Source organism: Thunnus thynnus, chromosome 20 (genome assembly GCF_963924715.1).
Source record: "Thunnus thynnus chromosome 20, fThuThy2.1, whole genome shotgun sequence".
NCBI classification, from domain to species: Eukaryota; Metazoa; Chordata; class Actinopteri; order Scombriformes; family Scombridae; genus Thunnus; species Thunnus thynnus.
This window is the reverse complement of record NC_089536.1, coordinates 1,106,778-1,126,084: the sequence shown is the minus strand read 5'-3', so window position 1 is coordinate 1,126,084 and position 19,307 is coordinate 1,106,778. Positions and strand designations below refer to the sequence as shown.

The 19,307-nt window shown below is 39.9% G+C and overlaps 1 protein-coding gene across 1 annotated transcript in view; it reads right to left on the bottom strand.

The window, feature by feature from the left end:
• Positions 1–13,343: 13,343 nt before the first annotated feature.
• tcerg1l (transcription elongation regulator 1 like) overlaps positions 13,344–19,307 on the bottom strand; it is a 39,374-nt gene continuing 33,410 nt past the window's right edge. Inside the window, exons 6-16 of the mRNA XM_067577319.1 lie at positions 18,924–19,066; positions 18,766–18,834; positions 18,608–18,686; positions 17,713–17,798; positions 17,182–17,294; positions 16,563–16,714; positions 16,395–16,470; positions 16,112–16,214; positions 15,873–15,962; positions 15,548–15,666; positions 13,344–13,894 (exon numbers count right to left, since the gene is read on the bottom strand). Coding sequence (XP_067433420.1) covers positions 13,738–13,894; positions 15,548–15,666; positions 15,873–15,962; positions 16,112–16,214; positions 16,395–16,470; positions 16,563–16,714; positions 17,182–17,294; positions 17,713–17,798; positions 18,608–18,686; positions 18,766–18,834; positions 18,924–19,066 — 1,187 coding nt within the window. The 3' untranslated portion in view covers positions 13,344–13,737. The remainder of the gene's footprint in view (positions 13,895–15,547; positions 15,667–15,872; positions 15,963–16,111; positions 16,215–16,394; positions 16,471–16,562; positions 16,715–17,181; positions 17,295–17,712; positions 17,799–18,607; positions 18,687–18,765; positions 18,835–18,923; positions 19,067–19,307) is intronic.

Sequence of the window (19,307 nt, the reverse complement as noted above, 5' to 3'; positions counted from 1 at the left end):
ACACACGCACACTTGCTTGGTCAACATATTTGATAGATAATTTGCATAAAAACAATCAGAGTGAACATGCTTCAGTGAGGAAAAAGAAAATATTTCATCTTTTCATCATAAACAAACTGATGAACGTTTCTTTTGTTTCTTTAATTTAATTCCAGTTTTCATTCCATTAAACTGTTTGATTGAATTAAGATGAAGAAACAGAAACACAGAAAACTGCTGTGATTGTCGTGTTCTCGCTGCTACAAACTAAAAGTCCTGTTTATCATCAGATATGAAAATAAGAGCTGGGACAGTCTGAAGTGAACCTGCAACACGTGTGTTGTGATGTCACACAGATGCTAGGAATGTGATCTGATGTGGATCATGTTAATGCAACAGAAACCACATCTGGAGGTGGTCTGGTCTAGGGTTGGGCAATATATCAATATTATATCAATATCATGATATCAGAATAGATATTGTCTTAGATTTTGGATGTCATAATATCATGATGTGGCATAAATGTTGTATTTTTCTTGTTTTAAAGGCTGCATTACAGACTGTTCTAGCTGCCTTTGCCCACTTAGTCATTATATCCACATTACTAATGATTGTTTATAAAAAGTCTCATTGTGTAAATCTTTTGTGAAAGCACCAATAATCATCCTCACAATATTTTTGCAATATTGATATTGAGGTTACATGTGTGTGTGTGTTTTCTTTTTATCCAGCCAGCTCTGTTTTGTACATAAATTCAACATAACAAGCTACCCGAAGTTAACTGCTGGTAGTCGCCATCACCTCACTTTATACTGAAGTATTGCAAGATGTTTGTTAACATGGAGGGTATTGAACACACCAGCACACAGCTGGAATACTTTACTACAGTGTCAGAGATTTAACTAGTGATGTTTTACTGCCACCCAACTTTCCTGTGAATGCACAATTATTATGCTGATACCATAAAGCTGGCGTAATATTCAGTTTCTTGTAATACTATGGGTTAGCAGAAAATGTAAAGACTTTTGGTGTTTTTAATTGCTTACTCTTGGCATTTGAACAGGGCAATGACAGGGCCGGCTTTAAGGAACTGCATGACAGTGGAGGAATTTGACTTTCTACTGGAACGGGTGGCACCAATCATTACTGAGGAAGACACCAGGTTTCAGAAGGCCATCAGTGTGAGGGAACAGTTGTCTGTGACACTATGATTTTTGGCCACAGGTGCTTATCCCATGGGAGAAATAAACACTCCTGTTATATGCAGGTCAACACCTCCCTCCTTCCTTGACTTTCACTCCCTCCCTCACTCACTCACAGTTCACATGGTAAAGTTGACCCAGTGGTTCTGAATGGTCTGTAAGACCGTAGTGGAGATCAAGTTTCTACCCTGACTCCCCACATTCACATAGATCTCCAGCAAGCCTCAGATGTTGGTCTCTGAACACACACACACTCAGCTCACAGTGAAATGGTGAATCTCATCACATTTCTATGTTTTTACTTTTGAAGGTGAAACTTTTCAATCCCTGGGTTCCAGTACTGCATCAGCAGCACAACAGTCTCCCAAATTGTCCTCTCAACATGTGAAGCTCTCTATGAAGTGATGAAAGAGGACTACCTGAAGTTAAAACACTAGAAAAAACACTGAAAGAAAAGTTAATTCTACCAGAACATTGGTAATCTTACATCAGACTACTAATCAGTATGGAACTGAAAATATTACTACTGAATTATACTGTACATTTGTATCTTACCATTTTTCTTTAGACACCAACATCTGAGTCTGGCTGCAGAGCTATAGCCAAGGATTTCTATGAGAAGTGGCTGTAACCAAACCTCCTTGATGCCCTGGATAGAAAGCATATATACATACAGCCCCTGGTCATTCAGGCAGCACCTTCTGAAGTTACAAAGGCCACTTTTCTGTGGTGTTAATGGCTGTTGCAAATTATGGATTTGTTTATGTGAATGTGGGGATCCAGGGCAGCAACGCTGTGATGTCTCGCATGTTTGTCGAAGATGATGCCTCCTCCCTACGGCTTGACCTGCAGAAGCCGTACTCACACAGAGATCTGGATCATGACCAGAGGGTCTATAACTATTGCCTCTCAAGAACTCGGTGGGTAGACAAAAATGCTTTTGGCATTTTAGTGAACAGGCTCCGGGTCTTCAGAACCACTGTCTGCCTGGATCACTGGCGGCTGGTGACTCAATAAAATTGGGGAGGACAGGCAGAAAATCAACATGAAATCTTACAACAAACCGCATCAAACTATATCATTGTCCCACCTGATGAAATCGGAGGGGTGGGGGGCAATTTTATATGCCAATAAAACAATTTGCTTGAGTGATGAAAAGGCTGCTTCTTTAAAGACATTTAGCATCTACATAATGTCTCTAAACGAAGAAGTGCTCATTTTAGCCATGGATTGGATCAAATGTGTCATTTTACCAACAAAGTGAAATTCAAATTTATAGTATTGTTCTATTGTGACAACAGATTTATGATCTCATCAAAAACAGACAACATATCACATGATTGACACGTGTTTCCTATGTATTTACCTAGTATACAGAAATATATAAAGTAGTACAAAGCTTATAATGTGATACAGGTTCAGATCAGTGCTGAATACTAGAAAGACTGAACACTAAAAACATTCACTGATCTAAAAGTGTAGGTTCACATCAGAAAGTATTAGTGCACGTATCAAATATATGACTTACACACTCTTATCTATGTGCACGACATACAAAATATAGTCTACAAAGCTGACATGTTAACACTAGGGGTTCGGATCATATCATAGATTTGAGTCACAGATGCTCAGTTATTGCAATATGAGGCATGAAACCTTCCTCTTTTAAACAGTGAATGAAACAGCCTCTGTCCACATCATCAAAACTTAATGATAACAAACATTCACCGCTAACGTCAGTTAGCAGCTAGATGCTAATTAGCTGCTCAGCTACAGCACATTAAACAGCAGGTAAACAACTCAAATGTCAGGTTGGACGCGTTAGATGCTGGTTTGATCGTTTCTCTTCAAAATCCCTGTTAGCGTTAGCAACATGCTGTCTGCCCATGACTTGTACTTACAGTAGTTTGTTTACTTTGTCTTAAATGAGATATTAAATTTTGCAATTAATCCGCAGTTCATATGCCTGCCAAACCGTGGGGGGCAATCCGTACGAATCATGGATCAACTACAATCAGTTACTCCATTAGTTAACACTTGTTATTCTAGTTACTTTAAGCTTATTACTCAATATACAACTCAGCTTAAAAACGAACTAAAGAAACTGTCAGAAGCAAGCAGCCAGACCTCCTGCACTCATTCACTAATCACATCAACAGGTGAACAACCACTCAATTAAAAACGAATGAATGAGTGAGTCCAGACAGCTCACTGTAACTTCAACAAGCAAACTAACGTTACCCACAACACATTATATGATCTCTGCTGCATTCTTGTTAAGGAGATAAATTCACACAACAGCCACTCAGAGACATTTAACCATCAGAGATGAAATTAGCGACCAAAGAGACAGAGAGAGAGAAGCTGTATCTGACTCACGTTATCTGACGTCTTCTCCTTTCTTATTTCATGTCATAACGTCCATTTGTAGCTGTTGATCATCTTGTTTCTTAGTTAACAGAACTTTTTGGCTGCTGCTTAACCAGTCTGATATCATTAGCAACAATGACAAACAAGCTAACTCTCCCCGGTAGTGTCCTGCTGCTGCTGCGCTGCACAGTCCAGATAATTTGTCCCATTAGCTTAACAACAGTCCTTAACAGTCCTTCCATAGATGTATAAAGAGTCCTTCAGGCTGCTACAACAAGCTAACTGTTGCGTTGGCTAACGCAAGGAGCTATCTACTGCAGCTACTCTGCCTTACTGTGGAGAGAATTGAAGATGAATTCCGGAAACTATCATTGGACCAACTCGATGTCAATATTGCATTCTGGTTGTTGATTGGTTAGGGAGGACAGCCTCCCTTGGAGCATCATTTTACGTGTCATGGCCAATCACAGATTAGCATGAAAAAAATGAAATACATTAAGTCCAATGTAAAAGATCCCACCCTGCGGAGAACAGCAGGCACCCATCCTTTGTCCCCCACTCCACCTCCACCAATTGCGTAATGATTAGTTGATTAATCGATTAGTTGTCAACTATTAAATCAATCGACAACTATTATGATAATCGATTAGTTGTTTGGAGTCATTCTTTAAAAAAAAATCCAGATTCTATAAATATTTTCTGCTTTCTTTAGTCCTCTTTCACAGTAAACTGAGCATCTTTGGTTTGTGGACTGTTGGTCGGGACAAAACAAGACATTTGAGGACGTCATCTTGGGCTTTGGGAAACACTGATTGACATTTTTCACTATTTTCTGACATTTTATAGACCAAACAACTAATCAATTAATGAGAAAATAATCAACAGATTAATCAATAATGAAAATAATTGTTAGTTGCAGCTCTAACCTTTTACATTGGGAACATCAACATATTGAAGGCACATTCATTGCAAAATATGTCATTCTTTTCAGATCTTTTTAAAACACACACCCAGAACAACTCAGCATCAGACTCTTGAACTCCTTTCTCTCCAAACCTCCATTTCTCACAAAACTTTCTTTTTTAATGTGCTTTATCTTTTCATTGGTAGGTTGTCGTTGTAAATGTTGGCTTACTCCTTGTAAATGTTGCCAGGTAATAGCTATTTAATTAACAGTAGCTAGCAGCAGACTGGTGGCAAGAGAGGTGCGATGTTGAGTAGCTGATGTCCTGTATGGTAAACAGAACTGCGAAACTAGGAGCCCTCGAGATGGTCTGTGGCTGGCGCTCCTTCGCCTCAGACTGTCTGGAGCACTCCTACAGTTAGGTGCATGACTACACTGTATAGGAACAAACATGAGTATTTTCCTCCAAGCCATCATGCCAGATATTTTATACGTGACTATTTTGGTACAAACATTTACCGCCAGCATGGTGGACAGCCTTCCAAGATTCACTCGTCAAACAGGAAATCCACCAGTAATTTTGGATGGTCTACACCCACTGAACTATAAAAATTAGCTGTACCTGTGCCATCCAGATACACATGTAATTTACAAAACAAATGTCACGTTAGAACATCTTCAAAGTCAACTTGTATGAACATGTCATTTTTTGGAATGTAAAAGGCACATTATGTTTTTCTATTTTACAATGAAACATCTAGCTCTGCCTCGCTGTCTTTAAGCATTAAATGCTTTAAATTTGGTGGAGTTGAGGTGGAGTGTATGTGTGGTGGTAGGGTGGTGGTGGTGCACTTGAGGGTATGAAACACACCTTGGGGTGTGTATGGTGTTCCTGCTTCTTTGTGTGCATAGTGGGTCATATTCTGATCTTGCTCTTGTATGTCATACAAAACAGTCATTACATTTTTCTTCACTCTTGTTCTCAATGCCAAACCATTAATTTGTCTCAGCTCTGCTGCCACCTGTTGTCCAAATGTAGATTCTGTATCTTCAGGATTCTTGGAGTCTGACTGTATGGTTTTGGACATCTCTCTAAGCATCATGAGCTTCTGGAGCTTTGTTTCAGTCTCAGCAGATTTGATGCTTTTCTGAGCCTTTTTGAAAGGCTGCTGACTGACACTGGACTCACATACATTGATGGTAGGAGATGGACTTGGAGCTCTTGATGATTCAAGGAGTGTTGTACTTGGTCTTGATCCAGGCTGAGTATCTGTACATTCCAGTGTTAAAGAGGATCCAGCATGCAACACTTCCTCATCACTGGATTCCTGGACCTGTGTTTCTGCATCGTCCTCGTCATCTTCAAACTGTTGGAGAAATCAAAAAGTATTGAGATTTCATATACCTGCTATTTGATTAGTCTATAAGCATTTAATTGCATCAACAAAATACACACATTTCTTTATTTTTTTTATTTTGTTTTTTATTTTTAGATTTATAACAAGATTGTTCAACTGATTGCCAATTTCAAAATATAATTGACAGTTGATCTATCAGATTAATGATTAATTAACTCCATCCCTGATGTGCCATCATTAAATAATGGTCCTGGAATAGCCCCAAAAGGGACTTTGCAATATGTAGCTACTGGTGTCACTGGTTGCTTCGTAGTCACTCTAAATTTGCTGTCGGGCTCCTACTACTTTGTCTCTTGTTGGCGGTGTTACAAAGGTGATTAATGGTTTCGTACAAACATTTATGGTACAATGCAAGGCTGATAGTTGCCAGTCCAAGTAGCTGGTCACATTCCATCCTACATACAGGCATGTACAGAGGATGTCAGAGTAATTATCTACCAAGTCTAATACGCACTTTGCCATCTATCTCTGTCTGTCTCATCCGAGTAGAGCTTTTACTGAGACAAATACTGACTTCCATACGTGTCTGTATGTAGGATGTAGCAGGAGCCCAACAGAAAGTTTAGAGCAACCATATGGCCACCATGAACAATGAGACAAGGGGCTACATAGGTGAGCCATATCAGTTTGTGGATCTTTGGAATAGTGTACATCCAAATATCAAAACACAATTTCAATGTCCCTTTTGGGCATCAGGATGGAGAGGTGTTTACAACAAGGCTGCTCTCACTTGGCGGGAACCACAAATTAATTCAGAAAGTCAAGGTTTCTCTTTAGCCACCGCTACTTTGAAGAGAGAGGCTTGTCTTCACGTCCACTCAGTAGGGGTTTCTGCAGATAGCAGAACTGTGTCCTCAAAGGCAACCTGAACAACCACTGAACGCCTGTGGGAGATTTTTGACTGATGTGTTGGACAGCGCTCTCCACCACCATCATCAATACACCAAATTAGGGAATATCTTTTTGATGAATGGACTCTGGAACAACACTTCCAAAAGATATTCCCTCATTTGGTGGTGGAGAGCGCTGTCTAACACGTCGGTCCAAATTGGGTTGAAATTGGGTTGAGATCTGGTGACTGTGAAGGCCACAGCATATGATTCACATCATTTTCATACTCACCAAACCATTCAGTGATCCCTTGTGACTTATAGACCAGACCAGCAAATACAGCTACTTCAAAAAGCATCATGGCCGGGCCCCTTTTTGGGGATAGAAAACCTCAGGTCTGATAAATGTTAATGCATTTTGTGTTCAGCTGAGAATTTTGACAAGTTTGTACGCATTCATTTCATGTTAAACAAACCTTTGTTTTATAGACATGTCTAATAATTATTTTGTTATCCTGCCTGAACCTGAGCATTTGCGATACCTGATTAAATTACGGTTGATCGGTCAGCTGTCGTGTTCCTTCAGCCTCCATCCGTCCAAGCAGATCAATGACCCGACACAGCAGTCGTCACTAACATAACTATTAAAGTTTAGTACTAGTCTTAACTAGTGAAGACTAGTTATGGTCCTTTGTAAGTAATAAAAGAGTGATATTACCAGTTATGAAGTGTTTCCCACACATGTATAGATGGGAAGACACTGGGTCCATTAGCTTCTCCTCCTTATCTTGTCTCCAGATAGCTTGAAGCCATAAAACTCTCCTTTTTGGATGCCTTCCTTTTCCAGGAAGGAACTGGAGATCTGGTTTTGTGTGTTTATTAGTTTTACAACCTGCGACACAACAGCTTTTCGGCATTTTCCTCTGTGTGTGTGTGTGTGCGTGTGTATCTGAATACAAATGAGGAAGCTAAAAGCTGAATTTGTATCCACAACAAGAAATGTCTCAATCCAACCAATCAGACATGGAGGAATTTAACCAACAACTACTACAAACACACACATACATGCACAAACACACACACACACACACACACACACACACACACAAACAGAAACACTCTGACAGGTAATTTTCTGGTGAAACACTCAGCGACGCTTCTGCAACATTTTCATGTCAAAATGATTTGACAGTTTTAAAATGAAGACAGGAGGAAGAGGAGGAGGAGGTGAAGAGGAGGGGGAGGAAGAGAGGAGGAGGGGAAAGAGGAGTAGAGGATAAGGAGGAGGAAGAGGAACAGGATAAGAAGGAAGAGGAGGAGGAGGAGAGAAGAGAGGATGCGGAGGAGGAGGAAGAAGAGAGGGAAGGGTATATAGAGTAAAATAAATATTGATCAGAATGATGAGGATCTAATCGATGATGCAGAGCATGTTGTGTTTAAATAAACTGATCAATCATCACAGATCAACCTGATCAATACATGAGACTGAAGTCTGAACACAAGCTGTTATTAGAGCTGCAACTAACGATTGTTTTCATTATCAATTAATTGATCAGTTGTTGGGTCCGTCTCATCAATATTCTGTTCATAAGGAGAGAAAATCTGACATGTTTAAGAAGCTGGAAGTAGCAAATATTTGGATTTTTTGCTTAAAAAATGAGTCAAACGATCAATTGATTTGCTGTTGATCGATTAATCGTTGCAGCGTTTGGTTGTTATTAGTTTCTCTGCTGTGAAGACCAGACTGCAGATTAACCCTTTAACACCGCAGCCATCAGTGTGTGTGTGTGTGTGTGTGTGCATGCAGTCTAACATCCAATAATTGTTTTCGTCTGTCATGATCTCAAGTTGCCATGGCAACAGACGAAGAGCAGCAGGTGGCAGAATTACTGTGATTGCAGAGATTCAGACAGGTGATTCACCTCAGACTGACGACAATAACAACAATAATGACAATAACAATGATAATAATAATAGTAATAACAACAAAAACAACAACAACAACAATAATAACTATTATAACAATAATAATAATAGTAATAATAGTAATAAGTATAATAATAAATTATGCTTTCATCCTTCAAACTAAAGTCAAGAAGAAGAACAGAATATTGAGCAATAAAAAAAAATATAAAAACATGTTGATCAATGTCTGATTAGTTTGGACAAAGCAGAACCTGATCAACAGAGTTCAAAAGTCAAAATGACAATATGACATCTTAACCTCATAAACATGCTGCATCATAACGTATAACAACAGGAGAGATCAACTCTATTAATATGTATATATATATATATATATATATATATATATATATATATATATATATATATATATACACACACACATATATATATGACTAAATGTTCCATCAACATGATTCCTATATCTGTCAAACATGGACCTGCTCATCTATCTACTCATATACACATATTTAATGTGTGTTGAAAACCTGACAAGTTAAAGTCCTGAATGAAAAATCCTACTATAGTCAAAGTACATAAGTACTTTCAGCTTGATGTAGTTTAAGTATTGCAGGAAAAATAGTGGTTTAGTATCTCTGACTTAAGCTTGTTATATTATCCATTGTGTCAAATCTTCATCTGAAAAGTAACTAAAGCTGACAAATAAATGTAGTGGAGTAGAAAGTACAATATTTCCCTCTGAAATGTAGTGGAGTGGAAGTATAAAATGGAAATACTCAAGTAAAGTACCTCAAACCTGTACTCAAGTACAGTACTTGAGTAAATGTACTTGACTGCTTCTTTCGGTCACATGACCCTCACCCTGCAGGTCGTAGCGAAACTCACCTGTAAACAATTACACCAACAACAACAGTGTGTTTTACAAACAAATAGTTTAATTGAAAACACGTCATGAACGACAGCCAATGAAACGTCAGAGCACAAAGATCATTTCAACACACAGACACTGTCCAATGAGAAGTCAGGACGCTAAAAGAAAACATCCAATCAAAACATCAGGACACTTTCATAAGAACTGTCAACATGAGGATCTGTCCAATCACAGCTCAGCGTAGTGCTGACGTAGTACTGCTGGGGGGGGGGGGGGGGTTTACTGTACATCACTCAGAGTCACGGTGGTCTTTAGAAAATGTTGTTGCTTGTTTATTTACAGCAGCGTCCTGAAAACAAACACGTCAATAAAAACACATCAGACATGAAGGAGAATCCAGAGTGAATCTGGTTTACAGACAACAGATAGCTCCGCCTCTATCCAGGCTGAACCAATGAGATCATCCTCTGGGGACTATCAATGAACATGTGACACAATGAAACAAATGTCACATGACTGATCTCATCGTATTTAAGATGATTTCAGAATAAAGGAAACTGACCGTGTCCTCCATTGTGTTTCAAGAAATCTGTGTATTTCACAAACCTGGAACTTCATTATTGTTATAATCTGCAGTGACTTGTTTTGTTTAAATTTGACAACGTTTTGGTCAAAAATTAAATGAATCCCTGCAGGGTGGAGAAGCTTTGAAAGCATTCAGCATTTTAATGCTGGAAAAGAAAATAATTTATTTAATGTCCAACATTTCGTGACTGTAGAACTATCAGGTTCCATCTGACATGAGTTCTTCACATCAAACTGTTCTTTGTTTTCTGCATTATTGGCCCTAAACAAGAAAAGAAAAAGAAAGAAAACAATCAATCTCAAACTCGGTGCTATAAGGTTCCATCTACAAAGCACCAATCAGTGCTGTAGACCAATCAGGAGCCTGCTTCTTCACCGTATGACCTCACAGCTCTGTGGCTGTGGTTAAAGCAGCTAAAACATCATAAAATGTTGCTCAATCTTAAGTTTTGAGGCTTCCAAATTAATTATTTGATCAAACTCATTATGTATAACACTGAAACACCAACTGAGTTAAAGTCAGATTTTTACCCTTAGCTACCATGCTAGTCAGTTAGCTTAAGCCTAATTATGCAGTTAGCATAGTTCTTTGCAATACTTACTGTTATTATTAGTGACTTGAGTCACTCTGACTACTTAACAAATGAGCAATGAAAGCCAAAATGTTAATATGAGAGACTATGAGATACATTGAGGTTGCTAGCAGCTGATGCTAACGCTACCTGCTGCTAACTGGGTTTGGGTGTGTGTTTAACGTTATAACCTGCAGCAGAAACATTCAGAGCTCAGACACCGACAGGGACCAGAGGTTATTAAAAAAAGAAGTTAAAAAAATCTGAATTCAGAAAAAGGCAAGAAATGTTCTGAAATGAAGAGGAACAGACAAAGACGACAGCAAATAAAAAAAACAAACAAAGCAGAGCAAGGAGAGAAAATATCAGCTGATTAATGGAGAAGCATTTTTGAATGTTTTCACTAAACTATAATGGAAGTTTGTTGTTGATAAAACTTAATCAACTGTATTATCAGTTCAGATCAGTCAGTGAAAACCTTATGTATTTATGTCTACATTTAAAACATATCTGTGCCCAAATATAAATAATAACTTCCTTCAGTAGTTCATAGATTAATTTTGTGTATTTAAACAAAGTCAGACTGATTCATCTACTTTTTACAAACAAACAAAATCATCACTTCCTGTGAAGCCTCAGATAGCAGATATGTATAATCGGGGGTGGGGGGGGGGCAGTTGGAGAAACAACAGACGTCACTTTTCTTGGTCTTGACAAGCTGCAGCATTTATTAACTGACACACTGTAGTCTGTACTGTACATTTACTGTCAGATTGACAACTTACTAACTACAACTAACGTTAAAAGTAAAGTTAGGCTTTGTGCTCTGCTTCCCGACTCAATTTAAAAAAGACGAGAAAGAGAGAGAGAGCACCAGCGAGAGTGAGAGAGAGAGAGAGAGAGAGAGAGCACCAGCGAGAGAGAGAGAGAGAGAGAGAGAGAGAGAGAGTAGAGCCTTACTACTAACCTTTTCCTCTGCTCTGCTCACATTCACCGTCACTTTTCTGACGCTCGCTCTCTCGCTTAACCACTCACTCACTTACGTACTGCCCTATTCCTTGAAAGGAGTTACGCCACCTGCAGTTTCCAAGGCAACCACACAGACGTTGACTCATGTTTCGAAACAGCGCTGCTCAGAGGCTCCCAAACACTATTGATTTCTGAAAGAATGGATATTTGGCCCGCCAGGCTTGTACTATTATGGGGGAAACATTGTATATTCAGAGTACATTAAGGCTGTCTGTTATTCTGACAAAGAACAGGTCGTAATGTCAGTTGCCAAAAACAACCTATAGTTACATTTGAGTGACAGACGCCATCTAGTGGCCGTAGTAGTTATGACCCGGAGAAGTGACGCAGTTCAGATGACTTATATAAGGTGACAAATTCCCACATTCAGAGGAGGCCAGTTGGGTGACTGGTGAAATCATAGCTTGTAAAAAGTGGACTTTGCTGCAGGAGAGTGCTGTTTGCTTTCTGTTTCCAACCACGAGTCCAGAAAGTTTTTAAAAAAAACGTAACTTTGATTGTTGTGGTGTTTACTGCTACCATGAAGACAAAGGTTGCCTAACTTTAACGAAGTCACAACTTTAACCCACACCACGTTTTAAGTGATCATTTTAACCCAAACCATGATCTTTCTATAAACCTAACCAGACCTGAACCACAGTGTTGTCACATCATAAAACATTGTTATTTTTTTTAACGGTGATTTGATAAATGATGTCGTCCTGCAGATCACTGCTGATAAAGGTGCCTGATTAGAAAACGCATCAATGGGTTGTTCTGGAGTCACATGGTCAAACGACCTATGTGTTTGTTTAATTTGGAGGACTCGTTGGTACCGGGGTCCCTGGTGGCCTAATGGTTGTTAAGGTGCATAACATATAACTGCAACATCTATGGTTCAGTTCCCAGCCAGGGGACCTTTGTTCCATGGCACACTCATCTCTCTTCGCTTGTTTCCTGTCCTGCTACACTGACCCTCAAATTCAGGCAAAATGCCAAAAAATTGTTGTATTGTAAAATTGTATTACAATTGTACTGTATGTATATACTGTATGTCAGTTTTAATATCTACCAGTTGTTCAGACGGCAAAGATGGACATAATCTACCTCAAACATAAACATGGGCACTTTGGAAATGAAACTATGTTTTTATGTTGATGGATTTATTTTAATGACATTATTGACTGATTTTATTTGCTGCTGATGTTGAGCTGAAAGTTTATTTAATAAAAGTTATAAATGGAACTCAAGTACAGTATTTTCTTTTTTATAGAACTTTGAGTCCTCGTGGTTCTCATGTTCAGACAATATATTAAACATTAGACCTGAAATATAGTTGTTTCTGTGATATGCAGGATGCTTTTTATCCAAGGAAGTCATTACATATGACTCTTCATTGGTAGGAGTTTTTAAAAATCACATTATTTTTAAAAAATCTTTACCATAAAAAGAGCACATAAAACATTAGCAATTTTTGAGAAAAGCCGCAGCAAAATCAAACATTTTTGGCCGCATTAATCACTAAAAAGCTCAGGGAAATCCCAGAGGGAGTGACTCTACGAAAATGTGTATTAGCTGCATAAAAATGCTTTTGAAACATTGAAATATTTCCATTTTTGTATATTCTGTATATCTGTGTATGTATATTAGAAGAATCCATGAAATTTGAGGCTAAAAGAAAAGTGTTTAGAGTGTTTTTACTGCTTTCAAATATAAAAATGGATCAAATTTGACCTGAAGAGAATTTAAGGATGTCTGTTATTTTGACTAATAAAAGAAAACTGTACTGTATGTCAGTTTTAATGATGAGGATTTCAAAATTTGAACCTCAATAACTCAAAACCACTCAGACTTCAGAGAGAAGCCGATAATCCTAAAGTCACGACTAACATCTGGTTCTGGTCCAGTTTCTCCAACAGAGCCAGCAGAGTCTGAAACCAGACCAGGATCGGTCAGTGAGATCCAGTCCTCGACATGCTGGGTGTGGTGGGACAGAACAGAAGGGTCTCTGGAAGGTTTTTGTAAGGTTCTGGATTTGTTATAAAAAGGTTCTGAATGGTTTTGTAAGGTTCTCATCTCATCTTTCTCAGTCTCGCTCGGTTCTCTTTGTCCCGTCTCTTTAAGGACGCGATGCAATGGTTGAAGAGGACTTCCTGTTCCTTCTTCCGGGTGAGAGCACTGAACCGCCGGTCGCCACGGTAACGAACACAGAATTCCTTAAAGGTCGATCTGCAGAGAAAGAAACAGGACTTCAGAGTTTCCACGATGTGAGTGATGTTGGTTTTCTTTCCTTTCTGTGTGTGTTGGTTCTCATTTAAGGACTTTTACTTATTTCTAAGTTACAGAACTTTGTTGAAAAAGTCCTTAAGTATTATGAGCTTGATGTAGTTAAAGTATTGCAGTAAAAGTACATAAGTATTATGAGCTTGATGTAGTTAAAGTATTGCAGTAAAAGTACATAAGTATTATGAGCTTGATGTAGTTAAAGTATTGCAGTAAAAGTACATAAGTATTATGAGCTTGATGTAGTTAAAGTATTGCAGTAAAAGTACATAAGTATTATGAGCTTGATGTAGTTAAAGTATTGCAGTAAAAGTACATAAGTATGATGAGCTTGATGTAGTTAAAGTATTGCAGTAAAAGTACATAAGTATGATGAGCTTGATGTAGTTAAAGTATTGCAGTAAAAGTACATAAGTATTATGAGCTTGATGTAGTTAAAGTATTGCAGTAAAAGTACATAAGTATTATGAGCTTGATGTAGTTAAAGTATTGCAGTAAAAGTACATAAGTATTATGAGCTTGATGTAGTTAAAGTATTGCAGTAAAAGTACATAAGTATTATGAGCTTGATGTAGTTAAAGTATTGCAGTAAAAGTACATAAGTATTATGAGCTTGATGTAGTTAAAGTATTGCAGTAAAAGTAGTGGTTTGGTCCCTCTGACTGATATATTATTATATATGACATCATTAGATTATTAATAGTGAAGCATCAGTGTTAGAGCAGCATGTTACTGTTGTAGCTGCTGGAGGTGGAGCTAGTTTACACTACTTTATATACAGTTAGCTAGTTTAGTCCAGTGGTTCCCAACCTAGGGGTCGGGGCCCCTCCAAAGGGTCAGCAGATAAATCTGAGGGGTGGTGAGATGATTAATGGGAGAGGAAAGAAGAAAAAACAAAGTTCTGATACACAAATCTGTTTTCAGTTTTTGGACTTTTTCTCTAATCTTTGATTTTTGCTGAAATATTGGATCATTTGAACATTTATTGAAATGAAAGCATGTGAGAAGTTTAGAGGGAAAAATCACTATTTGGTGGAGCTGTTAACAACTCATAGACATGTGAAATGTGACCCCGACTACACACTGCTTTTTGTAAGACGTCAAAAGACAAAAAGGTTGGAAACCACTGGTTTCATCTTTAACAATGTGTTGTATTTTAAAAGCTTGTTATATTATCCATTGTGTCAAATCTTCATCTGAAAAGTAACTAAAGCTGTCAAATAAATGTAGTGGAGTAGAAAGTACAATATTTCCCTCTGAAATGTAGAAAGTAGCATCACATGGAAATACTCAAGTAAAGTACAAGTACCTCAAAACTGTAAATGTACTTACTTGTTACTTTTTCCACCACTGCCTGAACACATCCACACACACACCAAAACTCAAAAACTCCTCAACTGATGAGTGGCTTCACTAACATTTTGGGAGCAGACTAACCAACCACAGTGTCACCTGTCAGCCTGACTTTGAGTCAACTCACTGATCTGGCAGGCAGATAAACACCTGCTGGTCCAGGTGAGGATGTGCATTCAGGTCAGATTTTATAGGAACATGGCTGAATAATTAACTGTGCTGTGGTGAATAATGAATGATGGATACCTGCTGGTGATCTTCGCCTCATCCAGCAGCTGTTTGAACTCCTCTCGAGCTTTATGGAGTTTACTCTTCTTCTCTTTGTACTCATCCTTCACCCTGCTCTTTACAAACTGATCAAACACCTGCACACACACACACACACACACACACACAGTAAATGTGTTCAACAAATCAGCTGACTTGCTAATACAGACGTGTTGATGATAGATATATTGGTGACAGATGTGTTAGTGATAACACCTGATGCCTGTTGCTAAGAGACCACATTCGACACAGGTGTTTTTACATCAGAGCTGTTCTAAAACAAGCTGTCAGGTATCTGTTGAACCTGTTTTCGCTGGTCTGAGGTCAGCAGAAGGTATCGAGAGTCAAACACCATCTTATGGAGCTCCTTCTCCCAGGTGGAGAACGCCGACACCTGAGGAGACACAGGTATCACAGATATCAGCTCGATCGCTGTTTATTGATCACTCTCTGCTGATGTAAACATCTCCTGAGAGGGTTAGAGTCAGTCTCCAGGAAGTGTGTGTGTGTGTGTGTGTGTGTGTGAGTGTGGATGTGTGTTACCCCTCTCTCCAGCATCATTTCCCTAAAATGAGTGATGCGGAGCTCCAGTGGGAGGAGCTTGACGTCTCCTGGACGAGGGACGAGAGACATCGACTCCTCCGTTCTAGAGAGAGACAGACAGCAGCTGTTTATCTACCTGTCAGCTGTGTTTCTTTAGTAAATAAACTTTATTGTTTATTCATTTATTCGTAAGTATATAAGTATGTTTCTTTAGGGAGAACAGCTCAGAAAAACTAATACGACCAACCATGTAGCCCAGCACTGTGGATGATGTCAGACTCACCTGTTCCTCTTGGAGTTGTGTTCATCTTCTTCATCATCTCCATGGAGACCAGATGAATGACAGCTGGAGCTGTTATCTGTCAGAAGGAGACGAGTTGAACACAGAATTATTATTATTATTATTGTTGTTGTTGTTATTACTACTGTTACCATTATTTCTGTGACAGACCATCAGGTGTCGTTTTCTTCCTCTTATGGGGCGGGTCCTCGATGATCTGGCTGATGTCTCTGCCAATCAGCTCCCCTGGTCTCTCCCAGACAGACAGGTGCATTGTGGGATTGAAGAAGAAGACCCGGTCATCTCCAGTCCACACCACACACCTGCACACACACACACACACACACACACACACACACACACACACACACACACATACACAACACATACACACACAGACCCCGCCCAGTGCTGTAATCAACCAATGAGAGCGGAGAGATCCACAGAGTCACAGACTGCAAACATTCACTTTGTTTGTGTCGGCAGTGAAAACAGCTGATTGATGTCAAACAACCTGTTTAAACACTCAGCATTGTGCTGAGCCGTAGCGGCTCACGGTTGTCATGGTAACACCGCTGAAGGAGTTACATTAGAAACCATCAGAAACAAGAAACGTTCAGAGCAGCTGTTGCACACAAAATGCCTGAAAAATCAATAATCATCAGTAACAATAAACTGTGTAATAAAAAGTGTGTGTGTGTGTGTCAGTGTGTGTGTGTGTGTGTGTGTGTGTGTGTCTGTGTGTGTGTGTGAGAGAGAGAGAGAGAGAGAGAGAGAGAGAGGCAGTTACCATGGCGATCCCGGGACAGGAGTGGATGCGACAGGACGTTTGTCTTTTCTCCCTCGTTCACCTCCCTCCTCCTCATCTTCCTCCTCTCCTCTGTCTAAAGACACACTAACACACTGCAGCACACACACACACATACACACACACACACACAGTTGTGTTTCCATTACTTCAGAGGACATCACATTGATTTACATTCATTTCCTGAAGACTTATCCTAACCTTAATATAACCCTAAACTAACCTTAACTTTAAACCAAGTCTTCACTCTAAAATTAATGATTTACATTAAGGGAACTTTTTGTCCCCATAAGGGAGGCGGAGGGAGGGACCATGCACACACACACACACACACACACACACAGCATGAATTATCCATCGACACAAACAAACAAACAAACAGGTGAAGCTTAATTCACACAAACAGGCTGACTTGAATCTGATCTGGGAACAGCAAATCAATCACTGACTGTTCAGAAGAGACATTAGCGAACTGATCGGTTGATCAATAACCTCCTGATGACTGAACCTCACCTGTTTGTTCTCTTCCGTCGCTCTGTTTGTCCTCAGCAGCAATGTTCCTCCATAGGAGACTTTACCTCCACCAATCCCTCGCTTCTCTGACACAAACAAACAAACAAAAACACAAAAAACAAAGTATTTATTCAAACAGTCTGACACAGATTCATAAACCTCTTCTATGACTTTATGAACTTTGTGATTGAACTGTTTCAGTAAATGATGAACAAAGTTCCTCCAGTGAACGTGGATCCGACATGAAGAAGAAGAAACATTGTGACAGCTCACACACGGTCATGTGACCGTGATGTCACAAACCATCAGTAACACAACCACAGAATCAGATCTGCATCCTGAAATAACCCAATAAACCCCCGAACAACACAAACAGACAGACAGGCAGGCAGGCAGACAGGCAGACAGGCAGGCAGGCAGACAGACAGGCAGGCAGGCAGGCAGGCAGGCAGACAGACAAGCAGGCAGACAGGCAGGCAAGCAGGCAGACAGGCAGACAGGCAGGCAGACAGACAGGCAGGCAAGCAGGCAGACAGGCAGACAGGCAGGCAGACAGACAGGCAGGCAGACAGACAGACAGGCAGGCAGGCAGGCAGACAGACAGGCAGGCAGGCAGACAGACAGACAGGCAGGCAGACAGACAGGCAGACAGGCAGGCAGGCAGACAGACAGACAGGCAGGCAGACAGACAGGCAGGCAGACAGGCAGGCAGGCAGGCAGACAGACAGGCAGGCAGGCAGACAGACAGGCAGGCAGACAGGCAGGCAGGCAGGCAGGCAGACAGGCAGGCAGGCAGGCAGGCAGGCAGACAGACAGGCAGGCAGGCAGGCAGGCAGGCAGGCAGGCAGGCAGGCAGACAGACAGGCAGACAGACAGGCAGGCAGGCAGGTCTTACGGCGTCTGTAGTTGGTCAGCAGAGTGAATCTAGAAGAAAACCGTGAGGAGAAGAAAGAAGGAGGAACGTCCTTCATGACCTGAAATAAAGAAAACAGATTAAAGACAAATAAAATGGACAGACAGACAGGTGTGAGAGAGACAGACAGACAGACTTACCTGGAAAGGTACGACAGGCCACTTATCAATGCAGAGCTGAGAGGGAGAGACAGGTCCAAACATACACTGCTATAAGAGAGAGAGAGTGAGACAGGTTTTTACATACGTAAGTCTCTATGTTCATCTGTCTCACTACATGTGCCTGTCTGTCTCTCTACCTGTATTGGTGAACACAGTCTTCTCTCCAGGCTGACGATTGGCCGTAGCCATGCCCCTCTGCACCGTTGATTGATTAGAATGAGAGGCCACGCCTCCTTGTCTCGCTGTGTGTGAAGCCCCGCCCACTTCTGGTAAGCTCCACCTACAAAATGACATAATCGATTTAGTGATGCGAGCACCTGTAAAGATGTTAAAAAAACTTTAAATTGTCTGGCAGTCTGAGTAATTATTACTACTACTACTAACTACTGCTATTATTACTTCTACTACTACTAACTACTGCTATTATTACTTCTACTACTACTAACTACTGCTATTATTTCTACTAAGAACTACTACTATTATTACTACTACTAACTACTGCTATTATTTCTACTAAGACC